The sequence below is a fragment of the Microtus oregoni genome, unplaced genomic scaffold (genome assembly GCF_018167655.1).
Source record: "Microtus oregoni isolate MIOR12 unplaced genomic scaffold, Mior012 000005F_ref0000423, whole genome shotgun sequence".
In the NCBI taxonomy this organism is placed as follows: Eukaryota; Metazoa; Chordata; class Mammalia; order Rodentia; family Cricetidae; genus Microtus; species Microtus oregoni.
Genome location: NW_024543064.1, coordinates 910,244 through 927,283, shown reverse-complemented (window position 1 = coordinate 927,283; position 17,040 = coordinate 910,244). Strand labels below are relative to the sequence as shown.

The following is a 17,040-nucleotide window of genomic DNA, read 5'->3' as shown; positions in this document are numbered from 1 at the left end:
TCCTCCTCTCCCCCCCCTTCTCTCTTTCTCTCTCTCCCCCTCTTTAATAAACATTTATGGCTATTTTCTGTGTTTGTATGTCTGACCCACCGCGTGCGTGCCCTCCCGCTGGTGAGAAGCTGTAGCCGCTTGCTCTCGGGTGCTGGTCCCTAGAGCTGGCGCCTGGCACTGCTGGGACCCGCCAGAGTTTGCTGCGGGGCGGGGGACCCAAGGGATATTTTTTAAGAACAAGAGTTTCAGGACAGGCTCCAAAGCTACAGAGAAATCCTGTCTCATAAAACAAAAACAATTAAAAAAAAACAAAAACAAAAACAATTTCATTTCTTCGCCCTCTTTAGGTCCTTTTGACTGAGTTTTTTAAGGAGCTACAATCTTCCTGGTGTTCACTGTTGCTGCCTCCCCATGTTTCTCCTCCTATTAGCTGAGAACACAAAGCCTACTCTATCCTGGGGAATCCAGATTCTCTTCCCACAGCAATTTGTCAATCTTAGGAAAAACTGGAGTGCCTAGACAAGCCGTCATTGGCTGCCTACTAGGGAGGGAAGTGGCTTAGTGCCTTGTGCTTCATGATCTTTCAATGTATCTCATACTAAAAATGGACCATGTTTCTTGTAGCCCAAACCTCAAGACAGTTCTCGGAATCTCCAAATCACCCATGTAATACCCTTCCCACAGTCCCATTCCTTCTTTTCTTTTTCTTTTTTTCTTTTTTTTTTTTTTTGGTTTTTTTCGAGACAGGGTTTCTCTGTGGCTTTGGAGCCTGTCCTGGAACTAGCTCTGTAGACCAGGCTGGTCTCGAACTCACAGAGATCCGCCTGCCTCTGCCTCCCGAGTGCTGGGATTAAAGGCATGCGCCACCATCGCCCGGCTCCATTCCTTCTTTTCTTGACCATTCTATTGGAGATTGAGAGGAAAAGCAACAGGGCAAGGGCCTGTAAGCCTCTTTGTTTACCGAGTTCTGGGGTTAAAGGTATGAGCCACCATGCCCAGCCCCATTTCTCCTCTTTTTTGAGACAAAGCTCTCACTAAACGGGCTTCCATAGTGAAGCGATCTTCCTGTCACTTTCGCGATGAGCTGAATAAGAGGAGCCGGTTACCTCACAAACTCTTTCTGAAAAGTTTCTGCACCCCGATAAACTTCTCTGCAGATGTAGCAATCCAAAACAGACTCAGAAAAACCCGAGGTTTAATGGATTAAAGGCTCCTAAATGATTTTCCAACCCCCCAGAGAGGGGATGGAAAGAGACCAGAAAACCCACATATCTGGTTTCTGGCGGGCACTAAAATACCCTGTTGGAGTGGTCTTGAGCATCTCTGGGGGTGGGGTCATCATTCGGCAGGCCTTCTGAGATGTGGCAGGGTTTGGAGAGATCAGAGGGGACGGGGCTTGGGGTGGACCTTCCACCGAACATTTAGAGACTCTCTGGGTTTATGGATGCCAGGGGCTGGGGTGAAGCTTCCACCGAACCTTCTCATTATCACTTAAATGTTAAAACTTCAAAGGGCTCTCCAAGGGAAATGAGGAACTTCCGGAGGAAGTGATACTCGTTATAGAGACGGGGCGTAAACAAAGTGCTGGCTCGCAGCTCGAAGTTGATGGAGTGGCCACGGAGGAAACCGGATTGCGAGAGGGTTTCCCCAGACCGTAGGAACTGCCCGAAATTTCCAATATTGCGCAGGCGCTCCGCCCAGACTGTCATCAACGGTGAGGACCATTTAAGACGCCCCGGACGTATGCGCGGCGGACGTCACTGCCTTTTCCGGCGCGGGTGCTGTGACGTCAGATGCCGGTATAAACGGCCCCGAGCATCGATCTTAGCTACTCTCGCCATAAACTCACGCAGCGTCGTCCGGTCGCTCTCCCGAGCCTGCAGCAGTGCGTAGTGCGTGCCCGGGAAAGCAGCGCTGACCTCCGCACGTACCTACGGCGTCCTCACTTCCGCGTTGCTGACTTCCGGTTTCCGCCATCTTCCTCGGGCGGAAGCCGGCTTCTAGGTGGGAGCTCCGTAACGAGCGCTGTGGGTAGTGCGATCGGTGCCATGCCGTCCTCGCCGTTGCGGGTGGCGGTGGTGTGCTCGAGTAACCAGAACCGGAGTATGGAAGCACACAACATCCTCAGGTAGTGCAAGCTCCGTCTGCCTTCCGCCCCTCCCTCCATCCCTCCTTTTATCTCCTCCGTAGATTCCTGCCCGGGTCCTGACCGTGCTGGGCCCCGAAGGTCGGGCCTTGCCCGACTTTTGCAGCCGTTTCGACCCCCCAGCGGGCTGCGTGCGTGCTACGCCCTCCTGTAGGGTAAGCTTTACCGTGAAGTTGGTCTTAGGCCCGAATCGTTCGCGGTCACAGGAGCGTCAGTCCCAGTACACCCAAGAGCTGGCGAGCCTTTCGCGGCCTGTCTGCGTGCTGGCCTCGGGCAGCTCCGGTACTGGACGGAGAGACCAAGGTCTTCTGGGCTGCGAACGGTGCCCGACGGTTGGCTTTCCCGTGTGTGTCGTCCTGTCACATTCGCTGGAAAGCTCTCAAGACATCAAGATGGAACGAGTCTGGAAGCCACCACCGTGACCCGAGTTGTCACCGTCAGGAATTAGTGTTCGTTGCTATCAGCGTTTGCAAGTCTCATGCACAAGCCGCCACTCCCACCCCATAACTCTAGGTGGTAATTTCTGGAACACACAAATACATTTGGGTCTGTAGTAGCATCTCATATTTCCTTCCGAATTCACCAGTGTCTAATACGGCATTTCTCTTTGATTTTGAAGATAAAATATTCTTCAAAATCTCCAGACAAAATGAGAAACTGATGCATTTGCATTACAGGTAAAATATGGTATAAATGTCAACTTTGATAGTACAGTAGAAACATCTTTTTCTCCCTGAGTTAATTATTTGCTAACTTTTGAGGTTTTTGTAGCTTTTATTCTTTGACAATTTCATACCCCCTTTCCTTCCCAAGACAGGGTCTGTGTGTAGTTCTGGATGTCCTCGAACTCGATATATCGACTAGACTGGCCTGAAACTCAAGAGATTCACCTGCTTCTGCCTCCCCGGTTCCCAAGTGCTGGTATTAAAGGCGTTTTGGCTGTCCTCGATCTCACCCTTCACCTGCCTCCCTACGTTAGGATTGCTAACAGGAGTTTGCCACCACACCAGACTGTCTCACCTTTTCTTAGAGAGCCAGGGTGCTAGCTGCCGATCACCTGCAAATTCTAAAATTTCACTCTTCCTAACGTTTACCACATAGATCAATGAGCGGTTCTCAGCCTTCCTAGTGCTTCGATTCTTTAATACAGTTCCTTATGTTGTGGTGACCCCACCACCACCACCAATTTTTTTTTTTTTGGTTTTTCGAGACATGGTTTCGCTGAAGTTTTGGAGCTTGTCCTGGAACTAGCTCTTGTAGACCAGGCTGGCCTTGAACTCACAGAGATCTGCCTGCCTCTGCCTCCCAACTGCTGGATTAAAGGCTTGTGCCACCACTGCCCATCCCCCCCCAACCAAATTTTATAGTCGTTGCTATTTCATAACTAATTTTGCTACTGTTCTGAATTATGGTGTGAATATCTTTGCTTTCCGATAGATTTAGGTGACCCCTGTGGAAGGGGTTAGGAGCCACAGGTTGGGAAACATTGACATAGACATAGTATTTACTTGGTAGCTTTGTTTGTTTTACAGGTGATAGCATGCTTTGAATGTTACCAACATGGATTACAAAGTGTAAAGTTAGCTTGGGCTATAAGACCTGGATCTCCAAAAGAAAATGTGGTGGGGTGTCTCATTTCATCGTACCCTCTTGGATACGTATTTCATCGTATCTCTCTCGGCCAAGGTGACCTTGAACTAAAAAAATTCATCTTGCTTGGTGTGCTAAGATTATAAACATTTGATGCTGTACACAGATGGTCCTTGAGACAAGGTCTCTCTTGATCTTAGGAATCAACTCAGGTCCTTGTGTTCATGCGGCAAGCACTGCAGTGACCAGTCTTCCATTACCCCACTTTTTTGTCTCATTTCACACTGTAGCCCAGGTTGGTGTGAAGTTTTGGCGCTCCTGCCTCAGCTACCTCAAATGCTAGGACTGCAGATGCAGTCCGCTGTGTTCTGTGCTCCCCACTTTTTGCATTTTTATGAATTCAGTTTAAATTACATTTATTCATGTTTAATGAACGAGGGTGGTTACAAAGCTATCAGTAACCAGAGAGATTCCAGGCAGCCATTGATTTTTGTTACTGTTCTATTAGACATCATGTGATTTTAATTTCTGTCACAACTCCTTGTGTAAATATCTTTGTATAGCTTTTGATTACTTTTCTAGTATAAATTGCTAGAAATGAGATTATTGAGCCAAATAGTTGGTATGTTCCACATTCTTAGTTTTTAAACTCTGCTTTCCAGAGTAGTGCATGATCAAAGTTCCCATTGCCTCAGTCTCAGTATTCTTAAGACCAAAATAGGGGAAAATTTTTGTTTTTCTTTTTCAAGATAGGGCTTCTCTGTGTAACAGCACTGGTTGTCCTGGAACTTGTTTAGCAGACCAAGTCATCAGGCTTGACAGGTCCCTTAACCTACTCAATCATCAACTGTGTTTTGTTTTTTGAGATAGTCTCAGTCTCCTTGGCTGTTTTAGGACTAGATCCACCTGTCTCAGCCTCCTCGTCAATGCTGGGATTAAAGGTGTGAAGTTCTAATCCTTCTGCCTCCACCTTCCAACTGTTGAGATTATGAATTTGAACCACCTTGTCTACCTTAAAGTTTACCAATTTGTTCTTTTAGATGCTGACCTTGAACGCACAGAGATTCCCTGCTTCTGCCTCTCAAGTTTTGAGACTAAAGATGTGTGCCTCCACCACCTAGCAGTGTTCTGGTGCCCACCTTTAATCCCAGCACTCGGGAGGCAGAGACAGGCAAATCTCTGAGTTTGAGGACAATCTGGTCTACAGAATGAGTTTCAGGGCAGCCGAAGATACACAGAGGAATCCCTGTCTCAAAAAGACAAAAAATATACTTCAAGAGGACAACAGGCTAGGCAGAGATAGTACACATCTTTAATCCCAGCAGAGCAAGTTCCAGGACAACCAGTACTACATAGAGAAACCCTGCCTCAAAAATCAAAACAATAAGAAAAGAGGACAACAGGCTGAGCCTCGACTGGAGTGCTGTCTACTGCCTTTTATTTATGGGTTGCTAAGGCAGAAAGATCTAACCCTTTAATTTTATTATTAGCCAGACTTTGATTTCGTCTGTGGTCTCAGTAGGCTACGCTCCTGGTCCTGATTTTTTTTTTTGGCTGGCATGTATGCGTATGCACTACTTGTATGCCTCGTACCCTCACGGGTCAGAAGAGGGCATTGGGTCCCCCCAGATGGTTGTGAACCACTGTATGGGTGATGGTATTAGAACCTGGGTCTCCTGAAGAGCAACCAGTGTCCTTGACCATTTGACTGTCTCTCCAGCCCTTTGCTCTTTGTAGTCGGCTGGGACACAGTGCCTGGCCCACAGAAGCTGCAATTTTAATTATAAACACTTAAAATAAGCTGGCAATAGAACTCAGAGATAGAATAGAAGCCTAGTATGTCCAAGGTTATGGGTTCAATCCTAGAACTTCATAAACAAAAGAAGACAAAGCTGGGGACAGCATAGATCAGTAGCATGCTTATCTGCACATAGCCCTGGATTTGATTCTTAGCATCCCATTAAACACAACTAACTCGATGTGACGTGTGCCTATAATCCCAGTACTTAGGACGTAGAAACAATAAAACTAGAAGTTGGTTGTAGGCATTAATTACATAGATAGTTGCCAAACGTGAGAGAGACCGAGACAGTCTTAAGATAGATGGCCAGGCAGTGTGAAGCCTGGCCAAGTATGTTTAAGTCCCTGAGTGGGAGAAACAAGCTTAGGAGAGTTGGTCTGGTGAGCGCCTCTGCCAGGGTACATTCTCAGAATTGTTTATCTTGACAAGCGTGTGTGTGTGTACCTGTAATGGGGTGTTTGGAGGTCGGTGTCAGGTAACCTATTACTCTAACATACAGTTTGAGACACAGTCCTAGTGGACCTGGAGCTAACCAATTAGCCAGACTGGCTGATAGCAAACTCGAGGTTAGCTACTATCACCACAGATTACAGCCAAATACAACCATAGGCCGTTGTTGGTTGGTTGGTTTGGTTTATTTAAAGATATTTTTCTTCTTAATTTTTTTGTTTATCAGTGTTTTGTTTGCATGTGTGTCTCCATGGGAGAAAATAGGAGCCTAAGAAGAATCCAGAGAACTGGAAGAAAAGTTATCAGCTGTGATCCCAGAAGTCCTTGATTTGTGGTAGACTGTGGAATGCCAGTGTCGTAGTGAGCATATGCTGTGGGCCACCAGAGTTGTGCCATCCTGTAGCTGGTAGCAACTGACTCAAGATTGGAACATAAGCCACTTTGAGGTGCTGTGAGTTCCTCTCTGTTCTTGAACCATGTTATCCAGTCTTTCACAGGGAGGTGGCATAAACCGTCTCCGCTGTATGGTTTTTGGTTCTTGATATACTGTAAGAGAATGAACTAGAAATTGTTTAGGTACATAAAGAACTTGGAACTGGGCAGGAGAGGTGACTAAGGTTAAGAGCAATGGCTGGTCTTCCAGAGGTTCTGAGTTCAATTCCCAACAGTCACATGGTGGCTCACAACCATCTGGTGCCCTTTTATGGCATGCAGTTGTCCATGCAAGCAGAACACAGTATGCATAAGAAATAATTTTTTTTTTTTTTGAGACAGGGTTTCTCTGTAGCTTTGGAGCCTGTCCTGGAACTAGCTCTTGTAGACCAGGCTGGCCTCAGACTCACAGAGATCTGCCCGCCTCTGCCTCCTGAGTGCTGGGATTAAAGGTGTCCTCCTGACTAAATAAATAAGTTAAAAAAAAAAAGAAAAGAAAAAACTTGGAACTAATATACTTATATATCCCAGCATTGGAGAGGCTAAAACATAAGGATCATAAACTTGCTGTCCTCCATAGTGAGAGCCTTCCTTGAAAAAAAAAAAAGCTGAGTGTGTTGATGCATACTTAGACAATTGCCCTATACTTTAGGTAGAACAAGGTGTTGAGGTTTAACTCCCATGTGGGCTGTACAGACCCTGTTTCTTTTTTTCCCATTCATTTATTTATTTATTTGGTTTTTCAAGACAGGGTTTCTCTAGTTTGTCTTGCAACTTATAGACCAGACTGGTCTCAAACTCACAGAGATCCGACTAATTCTTCCTCCCATGTGCCGGGATTAAAGGTGTGAGCTATTATTACCCAGTTTAGACCCTTTTTCTTTTTTTTTTTAAATATTTATTTATTTATTATGTATACAATGTTCTGTCTGTGTGTATGCCTGAAGGCCAGAAGAGGACACCAGACCTCATTACAGATGGTTGTGAGCCACCATGTGGTTGCTGGGAATTGAACTCAGGACCTTTGGAAGAGCAGGCAATGCTCTTAACTGCTGAGCCATCTCTCCAGCCCCCCCCCCCCCTTTTTCTTTTTCTTTTTTTTTTTCCCCCTTTTTCTTTAAAAAAAAAAAAAAGCCAGCAAGTGGTGATGCACACCTTTAATCCCAGCACTCAGGAGGCAGAGGTCCATAGATCTCTGTGATTTCAAGGCCAGCCTGGTTTACAGAGTGAGTTCCAGGACAGGCTCTAAAACTACACAGACAAACCATGTCTTGAAAGTCCAAAGAAAGGAAAGAATAAAAGGCTACAGGTCTTACAAACATGCCTCCCTGAGAACATGTGTACTTTCACAGGTTTTAAGGGACTGTCAGCTAGTTTTTGTTTCATTCCTACAAAAAAGTAGAATTAAGACCAAGAAATTGCTAAAGAAAATGGACTTCTGTTTAGCTATGATTGGTGAGTACGTCAAACTTAGTAATAGCTTTAACCACTGGAAAGTTACAGGCTAAGTAGGATGATGTCTTGGGAGTAAGGCACTTCTTTCCACCTGACAGCCCGAGTTTGAGTCCTAGGACCCACATGGTAGAATATGAGAACCAACTCCCACGGCTTGTCCTCTGACCTGTACGTGAGTACATGCTAAGTAAAAAGTAAACATAATAAGTGTATTTAAGAATTTATGTGTCTGGCTTAGTGGCACACAACTTGAATTCCAATACTCAAGATATGAGTAGGTGGGTCTTTGGGAGTTCGGTCTACATAGCTAGTTCTAGGCCACCCAGGGCTACGTGGCAAACAGAACCAAAAAAGTTTAGAATTGTCTTCTTAACATGTCTTTGTAGGTGAGAAATAGGTAGAGCCTGTACTTTGAAATTTTTCTAGTGATAGCATAAATTTTGTCAAGGTATTTCCAAAGAGTTTTACTTTCTGTGTTAGTTGATGTTTTTTTTTTTAATATTTATTTATTTATTATGTATACAATATTCTGTCTGTGTGTGTATGCCTGCAAGCCAGAAGAGGGCACCAGACCCTGTTACAGATGGTTGTGAGCCACCATGTGGTTGCTGGGAATTGAACTCAGGACCTTTGGAAGAGCAGGCAATGCTCTTAACCTCTGAGCCATCTCTCCAGCTCCAGTTGATGTTTTGTACCTGTGACAGATGACTAAGAAACACTTGAAGGGAGGAAAGATCAGGGCTTAGTTTCAGTCCATGGTCATTTGGCTGTGCCATTTTTGTCCTATGGTGAAGAAGGGCATTGTGGAGGGGACCTATGGAATAGAGCTGTTCGCCTCTTCACTCACGGTGAGGATAAGAGACATTCATGGTGATTTATTTTGTCCAGCTAGGCTCTGCCTCTTGTTTCTTTCCTCCTCCCCAGTAATGTCATCAAATTATGAATCCTTTGTATTAGCCCATCGGTGAGGTTGGAATTCTTTGTTTTTGTAGACAGGTTGTCCTGGAACTTGCTCTGTAGACCATGCTGACCTTGAATTCCTGCCAAATGCTGAGATCTTCCACTCCAACACTGGGCCCACACCAAACCGTCTCCCCAGCCTTGAAACATTAGAGGGCTGGTGGCCTGTGAACAGTTGATTTGGGTTCTACAGACATGATGTCATCAGCATTTTAGAAATCAGACTGATAGTGCTGGATAATCTTGAGTAAAGATGACAGGATTGTAGCACCTACTGTTTAGAGATGTGTTTGCTTTTACAGGCAGTGGATTCAGGATTTCAGTCTATTAAAATCATAATTTAAACTCTCATCATTCCAAAACATTAAGAGTCAAAAAAAAGGTCAAAACTATCAGAACCTATGCTGACAATTTGAGCATTTTCTTTGGTGTACATGTTGGTATTTTACTTTCAGTCTTTGGTACAACAATTAAACAGCTTTTTTCCTTAGTGTAGCACTTTCTACAACAAATTCACTGATAGGTTTTTGATAGGTGTGGAAGACATTTATTTTTCTGGAAGATTAGGTAGAATAATTGCCCTCCAGACAAAGCTGTTGGTTGTCAGGAGTATTTTTATAGCATTCATTGCCTTTATGTAAGAAGCAGATTGTCACCATACAAAATGGGCTGTTAATGCCAGTTTCAGAAGCTTCAGAGAAAGCAGAGCTTCTGTTGCTAATTAGCCTTTTTGCCACCTGGGAACAGCTTTTGGGGGCGGGGGGACAAACTGCATTGCCATTTATTTTTAAAAAGGATGATTAAAAGTAATAGTTCAGAAAGTTGGAGTGGGGAGGCAATTGTAATATGATGGCTGACCATGCAGGCAGCTCTTAGACTTCAGCCACATCAAGACTAGGTCAGGTTGTTCTGGAGATGATGTGATTATAGGAATATAGATAGATTAACTGGAGGATGTTCCCTGTGGAAAATCCTGCACCAGCCTTACAACCCGTTAGGGAGTTGTCATGTCTGTCCTGCTCTCTGCCATGTTTTCGGGACCTCTTTGGTCTGTATAATGGTTATGTTGTGTGTATTTGAGGCACCTCTGACTCATGCCTTTGTTTTGTATCCTAGACTAGTTTAAAAATCTTGATTCTCCTGCCTCTCTCAGCCTCTGATTACCTGAGACTTCAGCCTTGTGCCAATGAGCCCAGCTCTGTCTCTTTTAGTACTTCAAAGGAATGACCAAAACAAATGAGCCTTATGCATCCAGCTTTTTGCTTTTGCCTTTTTTTTTCTTTTTTTTGGTTTTTCGAGACAGGGTTTCTCTGTGGTTTTGGAGCCTGTCCTGGAACTAGCTCTTGTAGACCAGGTCTTGAACTCACAGAGATCCGCCTGCCTCTGCCTCCCGAGTGCTGGGATTAAAGGTGTGCGCCACCACCACCCGGTTTGCCTTTTTTTTTGGATTTTCGAGACAGGGTTTCTCTGTAGCTTTTGGTTCCTGTCCTGGAACTAGCTCTTGTAGACCAGGCTGGCCTCGAACTCACAGAGATCCGCCTGCCTCTGCCTCCCGAGTGCTGGGATTAAAGGCGTGCACCACCACCGCCAGCTGTTTTGCCATTTTTTTAAATTTTATTTATTTATATTTGGTTTTTTGAGACGGTTTTTCTGTGAAACAGTCCTGACTGTCTTGGAACTTGCTTTTTAGACTAGACTGGCCTTGAACTCACAGAGATCTGCGTGCCTCTGCCTCCTTAACCCTCCAAGTGCTGGGATTGGAGTGTGCACCACCACCGCCTGGCGCTTTTCCCATTGTTAAAATGATCCTGGTAGATCTCTTTAGAGTGGGACCTTTTGGGAAAAGTGATCTCAGCTCTTTCTTGTTTTGAACCAATTAAGATGACTTCTCTAATGGCTCAGTGGTTAAGAGCACTGGTTGCTCTTTCTGAAGACCCTGGTTCAATTCCCAGCACCGGCATGGTAGCTCACAACTGTCTGTACTCCAGGGACCACACACAGATATACAGACAGACAGAATGCCAATGCACATAAAAGTAAATTTTAAAAAAAAGTTAAAAGATGACTCTTCTTGAATACCTGATTAATCTCTGCACTACATGTGTGCCTAGTGGTCATGGAGGTCAGAAGAGGGCAGGGGGGGGCTGGAGAGATGACTCAGGTGTTGGTTCCAGGATGCTTATGATACATATATATGCACAGAAACAAAATACTCATGCACATAAAATAAACCTAATTTAAAAAAAAAAGAAGAAAAGGGCATCAGATCCTCTGAACCTGGAGTTATCAATGGTTTTGAGCCTTCATATGGTGCCAGGAATTGAACCTGAGTCTTTTTTTTTTTTTTTTTTTTTTGGTTTTTCGAGACAGGGTTTCTCTGTGGTTTTGGAGCCTGTCCTGGAACTAGCTCTTGTAGACCAGGCTGATCTCGAACTCACAGAGATCCGCCTGCCTCCCGAGTGCTGGGATTAAAGGCGTGCGCCACCACCGCCCGGCGAACCTGAGTCTTCTGCAAGAACAAATTTTCTTACTATAAAGCCATGTCTCTAGACCTCATCCTTGTTTTGTTTTAAAAACTCTCATTGGGGGCTGGAGAGATGGCTCAGAGGTTAAGAGCACTGCCTGCTCTTCCAAAGGTCCTGAGTTCAATTCCCAGCAACCACATGGTGGCTCATGACCATCTAATAAGATCTGGTGTCCGTTTCTGGTCTGCATGCAGGCAGAACACTGTATATTTAACAGATGCATCTTAAAAAATAAAACAACAAACAACTCATTGGCTTGAAGAGGCAAGTCTTTTTCTTGTGAGCCTTAATCCCAGCCCTCAAGGAGAACACACCCAACTGGAACGCCACAATTTGGGTGTGTGAACAATCTAAAACAGGACTACAACATCAGTCTCACCTGACCTTCAAGGTGTGTGCCACCGCACCTCCTTCTTGTTTGTTTTCCTGAGACACACCTTTCCATTGCACATTAGCCAAGTTTGTAAGGACATTGTTTCAAATTTAAATTAAGGGGACCTTCTGCTTTGACCCTGTCTGATATCTCTGTCACCTTTTCAGTTCTGATGAACACCTGGTGTTTGTTGCTTTCTAACTCACTTTTTGTTGGAACATTGGAATTTTTGTGTTTCCAGTTTAATAGCTCAGGCATATGTGGACTCTGGGTCTTAATGATTCTGTTTTAGGGTGTGTTTCTTAGGTGTCATTCTGAATAGCTCAGGATATTCTAGAAACACAGGAACAGACCCAGCTTTTATCAACCTCAGGGACCTTAGCTGAGGTGTCCCAACTTAAATATGAACTGCTTTTTTCAGAATATTTGCTCGTTTGTTTGTTTAATTGGGACAGGATTTCTCTGTGTAGCCATGGCTGTACAGGAACTAACTCTGTAGATCAGGCTGGCCTCAAACTCAAGAATCTGCCAGTCTGCCTCCTTGAAGGCTGGGATTAAAGGTGTGCACCACAGCATCCAGCTAGAATTAATTTTTTTTTTTTCGAGACAGAGTTTCTCTGTAGCTTTGGAGCCTGTCCTGGAACTAGCTCTTGTAGACCAGACTGGTCTCGAACTCACAGAGATCCACCTGCCTCTGCCTCACGAGTGCTGGGATTAAAGGCTAGAATTATATTTCTGCTTTTGTGAATTCTTTGTAAGTGATAAGTAGTGATACAGGACTGTGTTCCTTGGCACCAACTCTCTTTTATTTTGCCCTCTCTGCTACTTCTTGGAAACAGTTCTTGGAAATGATGGTTAGACCTGTAAAGAACTCTGCATAGACTTATAACCAAGTGGTTTGTTGGCTTCTGACCTTTGTGATCACAGGCAGCACTCTGTGAATGCCTTTTCTGTGGCTTTGTGTCTGTCTGACTGGGTTTCTATAAGTGAAGTTCTTAGGTGTGGACTCACTACTGAAGTCCACAGTCACTTATTTACTTTATACCTGCTGCATGCTACCATGTGATACTATCTGATCGGTCCTTCCTTGTTGCTGACTCCCTAAGTGACTCAGAGCCGGGCGGTGGTGGCTCACGCCTTTAATCCTAGCACTTGGCAGGCAGAGGCAGACGGATCTCTGTGAGTTTGAGACCAGCCCGGTCTACGAGAGCTAGTTCCAGGACAGGCTCCAAAGCTATGGAGAAACCCTGTCTCAAAAAAAAAGTGACTCAGAAACCGAGCAGAGTTTTCTGCTTTCTTCCTTTTCACCCCTTGCTTTATAGACCAGGCTGGCCTTTAACAACAGATCCACCTGCTTCTTTCCCCTGAATTCCAGGATTAAAGGTGTGTGCCTCCTCGCCCAGCCCCGTCTTCATTAATTTTTTTTAAGGGTTTTAATATGTATTATAGTTAGGTACAACCTCAAATTTATGATCCTCCTGCCTTAACTGGTGGTGTAATGGGTTCTCATCACTGCCTCTGTCACCTTTCACTCCCTTAAATGGACTAAGTTGAAAAGTGGTACCTGTGTGCTGTTGTGGAAAATTGTTTGTTTATGCTGTGGAGCATTTGTTTAATGATGTAAACGTGTGTTTCTTTTGTTTATACTGTATTTGCTTAACTCTGTGAAGCTGTGATTCTTTACCTGTCTAAAACACCTGAGATTCTAATACACAGCTGAGCGACCAATAACAAGGCAGTAAAAAGGATAGGCGGGACCGGCAGGCAGAGGTATAAATGGGAGAAATCTGGAGCGGGAAGGAGCCAGGAGAGAACAAGGGGAGGAGGATTTCAAGGGTCTGCCGGCCACCCAGCCTCCCGTGGAGTCAGAGTGAAAGTAGGATGTACAGAGAGAAGGGAAAAGCCCAGAGGCAAAAGGTAGTCGGGGATAATTTAAGAAAACTGGCAAGAAACAAGCCAAGCTAAGGCCTGGCATTTCTAACTAAGAATAAGCCTCCGTGTGTGATTTTACGTGGGAGCTAGGTGGTGCTCCCCTGCCGAAGCCAAAAGAGTTAAAAAAAAAAAAAAAAAACCCATGCAACAGCATGTTTTGTTTTTCTCTTGTACATGAAATAGAATATTTGACGCGTAAGGGTCATTTCTTTCCCAGTGATGTTATGTCCGAGTTATTGTCCCTTCTGTGGAATTTTTAGTAACGTTACTTTGTGGTGGATGAATCTATAGTAAGCATGGTTCTCTGCACACCAGATGGTGAGCAGCGTTCTTACCCAGTTTGACAATGAGATGTTTAAAATAATTCCAAATGTCCGGAGTTACAGTTAAACAAATGAACAACAAGAAAAAAACAAGAGAATTGTGTATGGTGGTGTAACTTCTAGACCAGCCAGATGTTTGTTCTGAATTACATGTTGGCTTGAGCTACACAGTGAGATCCTGGCTCAAAACAACAACAAAAATACAAAAAGGCTTTACATGGTGATGCTTGTTAAAAATCACAACTAGCTAGGCGTGCTGATACGAACCTATAATTTTAGCACTAGGGAGTTAGAGGCTGTTGGATTTCTGTGAGTTCAAGTTCATCCTGATCCACACAGTAGTTTTAAGGCTGCATAGTGAGATACCGTCCCAGCATTCGAATTGTATTTGGGGAATTGGAGAGATGGCTCAGTGGTTGGGAGCATTTATTGATTTTGCAGAGAACCTGAGGTCAGTTTCCAACATCCATATAGTGATGTGCAACCATCTGCCACTCCAATTCTAGGGAATCCACCCCTTTAAATTTTTTTTTTTTATTTTAAAGAATTACACTTTTGCTGCCAGCCTGATCTACAAGAGCTAGTTGCAGAACAACCTGGGCTCCACAGAGAAACCTTGTCTCGTAGAAAAAAAAATAAAATTACACCTTTGTTAAGTTTAAAAAAAAACCAGGTCAGCCAGGCTTTGTGGCACAAACCTTTAATCCCAACATTTGGAAGGCAGAAGCACGTCTTTAATCCCAGCACTCGGGAGGCAGAGGCAGGCTCTTGAGTTTAAGGGCAATCTGATCTACATGGAGACACCCAAGTCTTAAATAATAAATAAATAAGAGCAGGCTGGGAGATGGCTTGTGCAATTCTGAGGGCCTGAATTCAGGTTTCCAGCACCCACATAGCAGTCAGATGTGTGTTTATATGTGAAACCCTGTACTAGGGGCAGGAGTGTGCGGGAAGAAGAGAGGTGGATCCCTGCAGCTCTTTGGGCAGCCAGTCTAGAGGAGCTGAATTTCAGGTTCAGTGAGAGACAACCTCACACCCCTGCTCCCTCCACCCCCCAAAGGTGAAGGAAAACTAAGGAGCATAATGTTGTGGTTTTCACATGTGTAAGTGTGCACATCCATGAGAACCTAGGTACACGTGCACTAAGAAGCAAATACCTAAAATCATGTTCTTAAGTACTTTAAATTTCACTTTTTATTGTTTTGTGTTTTAATATCTTTGAATCTTCTGAGTATGGTAGCATGCCCAGTGTACGTGTGGAAGTCAAAGGACAACTTAGAAGAATTGATCTCTGCTCTCACCACGTTAATCCAGATGCTGAAGTTAGGTTCTCAGGCGTCTACAGCAAGTGACATTTCACCACCTACAACAGGGTTGATGGGAGGGTCAGCTGGTAAAGGCACTGGGTACCAAACCCGATGACTGAGTCAGTCTCCAGGGTCCACGTGGTGGGAGTAGAGAGCCAGCTGTAACAAGATTTTCTCTGACCTGCACACGTATACCATGCCGTGTGTGGGTGCATGCACACACACAAATAAGTAATGTAATAAATTTGTTAAAAAAAAAAATAGATTGTGTAGCAGCACATACACTAAAATTGGAATGATACAGAGGTCAGCATGGCGCCCGCAAGGGGGACTTGCATATTTTTAAAGCCTTCCATATTTAAGAGAAAGAAATGGTTGTTCTTTTTTTTAAGAGAAAGAAATGGTTGTTCTTTTTTTCTGTTTTGTGTCCCTTGGTATGAGAACTTTATGTTTTAATCCAACTGTGATGTTTTTTTCTTCTTTGTGTCTTCCAGCAAGCGGGGTTTCAGTGTCCGGTCCTTTGGAACAGGAACTCATGTGAAGCTCCCAGGACCAGCACCTGACAAGCCCAATGTTTATGACTTCAAAACCACATATGACCAGATGTACAATGATCTCCTCAGGAAAGACAAAGAACTGTATCCCGTGGCTGACCCTTAGCGAAGCAGGGTGGTCTTCTGGTGGGTGTGGTTTGTGACTGGAAGTCACTCTGACCCCCCCACCCTGCAGGGTGTGTTGAGGTGAAGCAGGATCGGCAGATGTGTTCTGGCTTATGTGCCTATGGTGCCCACATCAATCCTTTCTTATTTATGAGAAGTCAGCTTTGGTTTTGTTCTTTTCTTTTTTCTTTCTTTTTTTTTTCTTTCTTTTTTTCCCTTTTTTTTCCCTGTAAATTTGAGACAGGGTCTAACTATGTAACCCTGCCTACCTTGAAACTCACTCTGTAGACCAGGCTGACCTTGAACTCAAAGAGCTACTCCTACCACTGCCTCCTGAGCCCTGGGATTAAAGACGTGCAGTGCCAGCCCAGTGAAGAACTCAGTTTCTTTCCTTTTGCCTACTGGAGAGTCAAGAGTAGTGATTCTCAACCTTTGGGTCATGACCCTTTCACAGGGTCATCTAAGACCATCAGAAAACATTAATATTATGATTCATAACAGTAGCAAAATTGTAGTTAGGAAGTAGCAACAAAAACAGTTGTGGTTGGTGTCAGCACAACATGAGGAACTATATTAAAGGGTCCCAGCATCAGGAAGGTGGAGAAGCACTGGCTGGAGGCACACCTTGATGTGGTTGGTCGACCAGAGGCAGTGGGGCAGAAACTTGAGAGTGCTAGTGCCTTCCTCACACTGCGGCTGCCCAGCTGCGCTTCTGCAGAAGTATCTGCTCTCCAACATGTCTGTGATCTCAGCCTTTGGCAAGTTGAGGCAGGAAGATTGCTCCAAGTTTTGAGACCAGCCTGGGCTAGATAGTTTGAGGCTAGCTTGGGCTATAGCACAAGACCCTATCTCAAAATGAAAACAAAATATACTGTGTTTACCTAACAAAGCATGGAAAAATAAAGTCTTCTGGGAGAACTTTACTTCAGAAAGAGTCACAACAGTCCGAACCCTATACTGTAGACTCATGAGGAAAGAAAAAGTTACTTTAAAATAGCTTTTCCATACCGTGCTCTGCAATGGTTTAAGCCCATCAGTGCTCCAGGTGTTTGAGTTTTACGATAACCCCCATAGTCTCTTGAACATTCCCACGTTC

At 44.4% G+C, this 17,040-nt stretch overlaps 1 protein-coding gene across 1 annotated transcript in view; it reads left to right on the top strand.

Moving 5' to 3' along the window:
* The first annotated feature begins 1,793 nt into the window (after positions 1 to 1,793).
* LOC121448789 (RNA polymerase II subunit A C-terminal domain phosphatase SSU72) overlaps positions 1,794 to 17,040 on the top strand; it is a 31,991-nt gene continuing 16,744 nt past the window's right edge. The window contains exons 1-2 of the mRNA XM_041652995.1: positions 1,794 to 2,119; positions 15,780 to 15,923. Of these exons, the coding sequence (XP_041508929.1) occupies positions 2,040 to 2,119; positions 15,780 to 15,923 (224 nt within the window). The 5' untranslated portion in view covers positions 1,794 to 2,039. The remainder of the gene's footprint in view (positions 2,120 to 15,779; positions 15,924 to 17,040) is intronic.